General features: G+C 39.8%; 1 protein-coding gene across 1 annotated transcript; it reads right to left on the reverse strand.

Moving 5' to 3' along the window:
- Positions 1–533: 533 nt before the first annotated feature.
- On the reverse strand, positions 534–3008 carry LOC118397804 (UI-like). Its single transcript, XM_035792676.2, has 2 exons — positions 2696–3008; positions 534–2266 (listed from the first exon to the last, which is right to left on the reverse strand). Exon 2 carries the CDS (start codon positions 2235–2237, stop codon positions 1743–1745), a length of 495 nt encoding a protein of 164 aa, XP_035648569.1. The 5' UTR covers positions 2238–2266; positions 2696–3008; the 3' UTR covers positions 534–1742.
- Positions 3009–10331: the final 7323 nt, after the last annotated feature.

Consider the following 10331-nt stretch of genomic DNA (forward strand, 5'->3'; position numbering starts at 1 on the left):
ACCATGTCGGGGGCCATTGTGACGGCCTCTTACAAGTTCACAGCAAGCATTACACTATTATGTAGGCTTCCACGTTATGCATTTAAAAAGAAGGCAGGCAACTGCTGTAAAGGTAACTGTTTAATGAGAGTTAAAGGTGAAGACTGCAATGAATGTTAGGCCATAGAGGTTTTGCAATGAGTGTTCAGCCAGAGTTTACTACTCAGGTTTTGTATTTGAATGGGCAAGAGGAACCTCAGCAGCATGACTATAACGTCTTACAAGTCAGCAGAATAGTTTCCTTTACTACATTCACTACTGTAAGAGACTATGACAGAGTCAATATCATTTTTTTCAGAACTTTTTTATTACAAAATATAAATGGCAAAAAAGCTTGTCTTTACTGCTAAACCATGGGATCATAAGATATGTCCAGATGATTAGGGTTTGACAAAGCAGTCTACATAAAATTAAGCATTTTCTTTTTTTATTCTTTAAGGTAAGCATGCTGTACTACAGAGGACAGTTCACTCAGACGAACATATAAGGGGGGGGTGTAAAGTATAGGATATGTTCACCTAGTCCCAGATAAAATTGGATATTAGTTGTATCACAAAAAAGCTTGGGCACTGGCAGACCCCATACCTCAGCATTTCCCAATCTTTTCCCAGGGGTTGCACGTTTTGGTTTTTGCCCTAACACCACACAGCTGACTTAAATAATGAACTCATCATCAAGCTTTGATCATTTGAATCAGCTTTGTAGTGCAGGGCAAAAACTAAAATGCGCACCCCTTTGGATCCCCAGGACCGGGTTTGGGAAACGCTGCCATACCTGGATTAATGTGAAAAGGCTTCTTCTCCTGGCTGGATGGCTGTCTGCCAAGTGAGCTAACAAAACAAGGGCAAATTGAAAATAACCATAAACAAAATATGTGGCATAATGTAAATATAGTGATGATCAACATTTTACATTTTAGTCATTTAGCAGACTCTCTTATTCTGAGCGAATTACAGGAGCAATTAGGGTTAAGTGCCTTGCTCAAGGGCACATCGACAGATTGTTCACCTAGTCGGCTCAGGGATTCAAACCAGTGACCTCTTAACCACTCGGCTACCTGCCATCAAACAACTGACCATTAAAGATCATAAGAGGATAGCCAATAACAATTTACACAGCATCATTTTTCTTTGGTAATGTGTTATAGGGCTATAGAGATTGTCAACATTGTTAAATTTATTTCTGGAAACTTCAATGATTAGGCTATCTGTGATTGTTATTAACTTTGTAGTAACCATTTATGCTACTGTTGACATCAAATCTTACGTTAGCTCCCTACTTTGACTAATAAACATGTTGCACTTATTCCACATTAGTGCAATTTATAACCCGATTTGATTCTGACAATATTATTGTTTTAGGCCTACTACAATGTTCCGGACATTCAAAGGTGAGAATAGAGTTGTGAAATGCGAAGTATTCACACACTATGCCATATCTCAAAGAATAGTATTCCAGCCTTCCACTATGAGTACACTGTAGCTGTGGTCTTGGTAGACTGGTAGTCAATCGTTTTATAGTCCGTTGATTTTGAAATACTTTTTGGATAGGTGGTTAAGTTCCTTTTACGCACAGGTTGAAGCATGAGGAATGACAGAGAAACCAAAGGTTAAATGCAAAGAAACATGGAAACTATTTCGTGGGAGAGTACCAGGGGCTTTTTTTACGTGAGATATTTTCTCCCTCGTAGATTACACTTGGTATCACTTTCCAACTTCATCTAGATACTTGCGGTTCAACTCTGCTTGCTCCTTCTGGCTCTCGATCCGCGCCATTTCGATCATATTTCTCAGCAGGTGGAAAGTGAGGTCGATGGAGATCGGTGGATCGTCGTTTCTCTTGGTCAATTCCACGAAGTCTTCCAGGCTGTTAACCTCCTCAGGCGCGCGCTGCTGCTCAAAGGGCGGAAAACTGCGCGCCAGCTGACCAAGACCCCTCGAGCCTAGGGGCGTCACCTCAAAGGGAAACTGTGGCGGGAAACCTGTTTGCAACCGGGGATTTCTCTGCAAATAACGCAGTATATTTTCTCCGATAAGGTAGGAAACTGCGTCGCCAGCCTTCTGGAACACCTCGTCCAGCTGACTCTTGTAGCCGTGGCCGTTGAACATGGCTGGGTCCTGTGGTCGACTAACACTGGGGGGGATGTGAGAGGTGAGGAGAACAGTGGCAAGGAGCAGGACCAGGGGGACAGGCTTCATAGTGCTGGACAGACAAACAAAACGGTGCCCTGTTATGGAGAGAGGTGTAGAAATATTAGGAACAAGCACTGAACTCAGTACGCTAAAACATCAAATTGCCCTTATGTGGCTATTGTGTCTAACGCAAATACAAATAGGCTCATTCTTACTAAATGCTTAAAGGCAATCTTAAACAGTAATAAACAACAGTAGGCTGTTGTAGCCTATTGAAACTTGCAATACACAAAGTAGATCATAGACGAGGTTAATTGGCACACAATATACATAAATCGTTACTGAAACAAGCATGCACAGGTTTCTTTAGCTTTGTAAATAAATACATGAACCTAATAATTGTTTTCATGATACAAAAATTACCAAATAATTCTTGTGTCCTTGATAATCTCAACTCAGCACCAGAGCTCTCAGCACCTCAAACTAAAAATGTGCAACAAAAGAAAGCGAAATGAACCACTTACTTGATCGCCTCCTGGTGCCGAGAAAGTCTAGAAAAGTGTCAATGGAGAACCCGGTACGAAAAGTCCCGCTAAATTGCGATTGTAGTAGACCGCCTCTGTCTGAACTGTTATATACATCCAAGATAGCTCAATTGACGTCAGTGCAAGTGCATAAACTGCTTGTAAATGAGGCGACTCCTTTTTAAGTAAAGGCAAGTGTTTTGGAGGACAGCTCACAGCTGATGCTGCTGACCAAGGTCTACTGGATAGAAAAGGCATGACAGTGTCTGATATTCAACTCTTAAGTTACCTACCCCAACCTGTCACATTAGTCCTAATTAAGTCCACAAAGCAAAACCAGTTATTGTTTCACAAGGTGTTGCTATGCCTCTAATGAAACTGGAATGACAGAACACCGCAAAAAATAAAAAAAACTTACTAAAAACAAAACAATTGTGGAAGTTAAAACTAAGTGATTCGTTAAGGTGTAAATCTGCACAATTCTACTATGAATCTGGTCTCTGAATAAAGTAGTCTAGAAACGATGAGCTGTTTTCGTGATGCCTTTATGCATGGTTTAACATATTGGCGAGGCAGAGCAGAAGCGCACAGTTGGGAAACGTGCAGAGGGCGCAGAGAAACCTGTCCATGGTGCTGAAAAGGTTTCCGCTTGTAATGCACGCGATGCAAGTGGATTCTTAATTAAAACGACAGAAAATATAAAATAGAGGAATATGTCATATTTAGATGATAAAACCCGCAATATGTATATACTGCACTGAATACAGGGGTGAAAGTAAGGCGGTACGGTCCGGTACACTCTAGAAATAAAAGGTTCCTGGAGTATCCATTAGGAGTTCTTCAAATTGAAACTGTGAGGGAACCCCTATGAGTTCTTCAAAGAACCCCTTTAAATGGATCCTCGAATAACCTTTTGAATAACCTTTTGGGGTTAATAACTGAACTACCCCCCTCCCCTATTATTATTATTAATAATATGCACATCAATAACACAATATTTTATTTGTCAGTGTTTATTATGATTTTAGTGGCAAAGCAAAATTTAAAAATCAAAATTTGAGGTATACTCCCAGCAGTGCCACAAGTCCAATGGCTAGCATGTTGATGTTAATGTGTTCATGGCCAGAATGATTTTGCAGTGCACGGTGATAGAACAGGTTTCATGTTATATTCATCAGAGGTGTGACGAGAGTGAAGTCTGTGAATCTCAAAAATAGTAATTATACAGATGTTTAACAAAAAATGCACACGACAGTATTCATACCTTGATTTCGTGGAAAATGCAAAAAAAACAAACATGTTTTGATGATGGTCTTCATACCTTGTCCATAATGTAGAGGCCTATGGGACTTTCATTGAAGAGGTAAGATAGGAGGATGCTACATGTGATCTGCATAACATACCAATAGACATACCTTTGTACTGCGTCCAGGTAAAATAAATAGTGGGGGTAAACTGTACTGGTGAAACGTGAGCCTATCACAATGAATACAACATGCCCAAAAAACGAAAGGCTATTAGACCATTATTTAACATTACTCATTACTCAGCCGCATGAAACAGTGAATTGACTGGAAACCAGGTGGTATACGCTCCAAATTGAGTTGTGGTTTGAGGAGAACGCTTACATTTTGTCAAGGCGGTGATGAGTGGCCGAGACCGAGGCGGCGTGGATAACAGTGGATGCATCAATTCAATCGCAGAATTTCATTACACTACACGTAAGTGTTTTGTAACTGATGTCTCTTTCCATTCATCCAATTTCGGGTGCACAGTGCACTGTTGAGGTTTGGATGGTAAAATCATTTCGAATGAAGGAATGTGCGCGAGTAGCGTACAGGACCGGCTTTGTTAAGTGATTGTTTGACAGTCAGATGAAAACGTCATGACTGGTTGTGTTAATGCCACTTTAAAAGGTAGAGGCGGCGTCTCCATAAGGCTATGTGAAGCTAAGGTTTCCCTAAAGTAAATTGAATTAAATTGCCACAATTATATAGCGTAATTAGCTTACTCTTGTCTATACAGAAATAAATACAATCATTCAAAATAGGCTGCTACACCAGAAAGCATGATTTGGCCACAGAGCATCATTAGCTTCTTTAAAAAAAGATGTGGATTGTTTTAAATTTCATAGCCTACAGACAGAAGGGCCCAGAATTTGAGTAGCCACGGTGCAAATACCAAATAGATTATTGTTAAATTACAACTGTCAGTGAAAAGACCCAGCCAGGCATATCGCAATATTTAAAAAAAAACGAATGGCTATTGCTGTAAACAGTGGCGACCCGTCATTCAGGGCAGGTGGGGCTTACTTGTTATTCATTTTTTTGGGGGGGGCTTACCTGTTTTGCATGTTATTTTGGCATTTATACGTGTCACATATCAATTTGCAAACAATGTAAAAAAATATAGTAATAAATTAGTTGAGAAAGCCACATAAAAACATTCTCTTTTTTGCATTCTTGAGTAAGGCAGCTCCAAAATGCAGGTGTTTCAGCCTAGCTCAGTGCTTTCTGTGGTGGTGGGGCAGCCAGCGGGAAAATACAGAGCATAGCTGTTTGCAATGTTCTCCAGTTGCGCCATGATTAGCTCAGTGTTCTGTCACTCGTGGGGACAGTACGTCACCGCCAAGTCTAAGGGTGAAAATTCAAGCCTCTTGGGTGCTGCCATAGAGTTACATTTCAAGTGACCATCAAAGAAGGCTCAAGGTCATTGGCCACAGATAAAAGTATGTCAAATCACGTTACATTGTCAATAGCTTTGATTGGACTGATCATGTCAACATTATACTTCAAAAATCTTAGCTAGCAGTTATGAATCAAGTCGACAATCTACTGGCAAATCCTTTTTAATTCTTGTCATATGATGAGAAATAATGAAGAGAATTTATAGTTAAAACTTATCAGTGCTCATCGGCCATTGGACATAAACATTGGACAACAAGTTGGAAATCGCAAATTCAACAAGGAGGTGTTTGGAAGGAATCAGTGACAGTGGCTAACTGCAAGCAATCCAAAGCAATCACTAACCTGCTATTCAGTGGAGTGGCTGTGTCGTCCCAAATATGGGATTAAGTGTCTCTTTTCCAAGTTTAAAATGATAACCATTCAATATTGGGCTTGCTGTCAATGAAGCGTGATTTGTGCCGCACACAAAACTGTTAACTCGGGACTGACTTCAGTGAGTTCAAAACAACTGGGAATTACGGAAAAAACAAGCTCCGATTGGGAAATACGGAATTGTAGGTCGGGAACTCGGGTCTCTTTCTAGAGCTACAACCTGAAGATCAATGACAGCATCATGATTCTACCTTGTTTTTTCAGAGTTTACAGTTGTCTTGAAAGCACCCTAAATCCACTGCCTTCCAGACTTTGATGACAAAATTTGACCACGTAGGACCGCCGTGCCACCTTCCTGTTCAAGTGAGCACAGCACAACAAGGTGAATCCAAAAATGTCTTGTATGTTGCTGCATAAATGATGTAATATGCCAGGGAGATGTGTGTACTGTAGCTAAGAAAGTAATACTATGTGTATGTTGTGTAGTAAGCTGTTAGTAGATCATGTGCCTCACCCTAATAATTTGGTCTAGTTACCCCTCTTCACTTCACCTACTGTTCTTACTTGGTGGTGCACATGTAGCCTATAACCTGTTTTAGAGAAATGTAATCGTCACATTTTTTAAGAGCTTTCATTGTTTGCTTATTTGCCCCCTTTATTTATCCTACAGTTCTGACTTGGTGTAACGGGGAGAACACTGTAAGAACGGCCCATATTCTGAATTGTCACTGTACATTTCAAAGTGTTAAACAAATAGTTATATAGACTATGTTTCTTCCTAGCTCTCATTTGGGCTGCAGCCCTGTACAGGGATCAAAATCAGCGGAAATTTCAGAGTGACAACTAATAGTACTCGATACAACTCAAACTTTCATTAAAACACACATGCAGGGTACTCAATTAAAGCTACACTCGTTGTGAATCTAGCCAACATGTCAGATTTTTAAAGTGCTTTTCGGCGAAAGCATGAGAAGCTATTATCTGATAGCATGCAACCCCCGAAATACCCAAAGGGGACGTAAACAGAATAATTAGCGTAGCCAGCGCTACACAAAACTCAGAAATAAAATATAAAACATTCATTACCTTTGACGAGCTTCTTTGTTGGCACTCCTATATGTCCCATAAACATCATAATTGGGTCTTTTTTCGGTTAAATCCGTCCATGTATACCCAAAATGTCCATTTATGAAGCCCGTCTGATCAGGAAAAAACTGCTTTCAAAAACGCAACGTCATTTTTTTAAATTAAAAAAGTTGCCTATAAACTTCGACAAAACACTTCAAACTACTTTTAACGTTAATAATCGATCAAATTGATCACGGGGCGATCTGTATTCGATAGCAGCAAGTCTTGAAATCATGGTCCATTTTCTCCCTTTCATAACTTCCTCTGGTGTACCCGAAGACAGGAAGTGCCTATTCCTCATCTAACCAAGGATAAACTTCAGGCCAATTGCCAGTACTGGCGACATCGTGTGGAAGCTGTAGGCATTGTAAACTGGACGCTATCTATTTTCCCTTGCCATAGACAATATAGAGACTGGCGGAGGGATATTTTTCGTGTGTTTTTTGTGAAGAGTTTTCCTTGGGATTTTGCCTCCTACACATGTTCTGTTATAGTCACAGACATGATTTAACCAGTTTTAGAGACTTCAGAGTGTTTTCTATCCACACACACTAATCATATGCATATACTATATTCCTGGCATGAGTAGCAGGACGTTGACATTTTTTACAAAAAGCTGAAAACATTCGCAGCCTCCTTAACAGGTTTTAATGTCTCAATCGAAATTACGGATGGCCTCTTATCCACTTGTCGTACCCTTATGCCATAGTTGGTACATCTCAATTGTCATTAGAAACCACATTTGTTTAAGCAAGTCAGCCATATCAGCTGTGTTATTTTAAAAGGCAGGCTGAATGAACTGTTTTGCTGCTAGACAAGCTTCCGCTGATAGCCAGGTTTAGCAGTGGTAAGATGTTGGGACTGCTGTTGGGGTAGCTTTATGTAGGCCCTAACAGTTTGTGGGCACCGTTTGTCACCGTTATAGTGCACTTAATGTATTGTTTAGTGTTGTGTTGTGTAGTGTCTTTTTTGGCATATATCCCACTTTCTTTTTCTTTTTTTGCCCCATGAAGATTTACATGCTAAAATAACCACCGACTGTAAAGAGATGACAATGAGAAGACTCCAATTTTTATTTTAGTTAGCAAAACTTAATTGAGGGAACATAACTTAACTGGCACTAGCAGAGTGTCAAGACCCGGTAACGAACTCGGGTCTCCGGTGTGAGAAACAGTCACTTATAGCAAACTGAGCCACTAATAGTCGGCAGAACCCAGAAGATGAGGCAGACACAGCAGTACTTGAGATGGTGTTTTAATAAAGTAAAAAGGAAAGTTCTTCATGCAAAAATATAAATCCACAACGTCAAAAGTAATTCCAAGAGAAAAAGGTAATCCTCCAAGTCAAAAGGTAAATCCACAAGGTGGTAGGTACAGCAGAAAAAAGCCTCAAAAGATAATAAAAAATGAATAAACGAGAACAAAAACAGAGTACCACAAGAGAGTCCAACTGGAGCAACAAATGTTCACAGAATCGCTGGGGCTGGGTGCTAACATTCAAACACAAAGCAAAGAACTGAGGAAAACTAAGGGTTTAAATACATTCAAGGGAAACGAGGCACAGGTGCAAATAATAACTGGAAACAAGGGAAAACAAAAGGGTCAAAAAGCACAATGGGGGCATCTAGTGGCCAAAACCGGAACAATCCTTGCCAAATCCTGACAGCAGAGAACATCGGCCATATCTCCGGTGAGTGTGCATATTCACTGTCTTTATTATTGGAGCAGTGGCACTTTTGTTTGTTGTTGTTTGTTTATATAATTTCCTCCTCCCGCAACATCGTTTTTATTCATTTGTTTGTCTGTGTCGGCAGAATAGGGTACCCTGTAATTTTGTAGTATTACAAAAATAATTGTGCACATTTGGGTGTCCAGTACCGGTAAGAAATTAACTATACTTTCACACCTGACTGAATATAATGACTATGCATTGAAAAACTAAGGCACCCCCCATGTTGTCGTTACATAGTTTGTTGAAGAAAATATTCCTCTTTACAGAAATAGGATAATGGATTTGTTTGTTTGGTCCAAACAATTCTCTAACACACTTTTCTTGGTTGGGAGAAGTTTGCAGACAGAATTTTGTTGACAGACAAAGCAGCATTTCCCAACTATCCCAAACAACAACGGTGCAAAGTCGGAGTAAAGCCACCCATGACGTCATCTTTGAAACAGAAGTTAGATATAAAAGAACAGGGAAATACATCTTCAATACTGAAATTCCACATACAGTTTAAAAGTATAGTGTATACAATTTAAGCTTAATACAAAATAATAACATAAAAGTATATTACTGGTAATGTCATCATTTGAAATGCTAACATATACAGTGCATTCAGAAAGTATTCAGACCCCTTGTGACACAAGGCGAGACCCAGATGCCGACACAGGAGGCAGATTGTTGGAATCTTACAATATTTATTAATCCAATAGGGTAAGACAAGAGAATGGTCGTGGACAGGCAAAAAGGTCAAAACCAGTTCAGAATCCAAAAGGTACCGAATGGCAGGCAGAATAAAGGTCAGGGCAGGCAGGATGATCAGGCAGGCGGGAAAGTAGTCCAGAGTCAGGCAGGGGTCAAAACCAGGAAGACTATCAAAGGAGAATAGTAAAAGGAGTACGGGAAAAACACTGTTTGACTTGACTAACATACAAGACGAACTGGCACAGAGAGACAGGAAACACAGGGATAAATACACTGGGGAAAACAAGCAACACCTGGAGGGGGTGGAGACAATAACGAGGACAGGTGAAACTGATCAGGGTGTGACACCTTGACCTTTTCCACATTTTGTTATATTACATCGTTAATCTAAAATTGATTAAATAGTTTTTCCACTAATTTATTAAAAAATATATAGATTTTATAAATAATGTTATAAATAATAATAATTATAAATCATTTTTTATAAAATATATATATATCACATTTACTTAAGTACTCAGACCCATAACTCAGTACTGTGTTGAAGCACCTTTGGCAGTGATTACATCCTTGAGTCTTCTTGGGTATGACGCTACAAGCTTGGCACACCTGTATTTGGGGAGTTTCCCCCATTATTATCTGCAGATCCTCTCAAGCTCTGTCAGGTTGAATGGGGATATAGTTAAAGCTTGGTTTCATCAGACCAGAGAATCTTGTTTCTCATGGTCTGGGAGTCCTTTAGGTGCCTTTTGGCAAACTCCAAGCTGGCTGTCATGTGCCTTTTTTTTCTCTCTCATTTTGTCTGTCATAGTTGAAGTGTACCTATGATGAAAATTACAGGCCTCTCTCATCTTTTTAAGTTGGAGAACTTGCACAATTGGTGGCTGACTAAATACTTTTTTGCCCCACTGTACTAACATCAGAGTTCCATTCAGGCATCACAGCTGAATGAATAAATCAATATTTCTGACATTACACTGAAAATCCATATGGATAACATTGACGTCACTAACCATCCCTGGGCC

The sequence above is a fragment of the Oncorhynchus keta genome, chromosome 19 (genome assembly GCF_023373465.1).
Source record: "Oncorhynchus keta strain PuntledgeMale-10-30-2019 chromosome 19, Oket_V2, whole genome shotgun sequence".
In the NCBI taxonomy this organism is placed as follows: domain Eukaryota; kingdom Metazoa; phylum Chordata; class Actinopteri; order Salmoniformes; family Salmonidae; genus Oncorhynchus; species Oncorhynchus keta.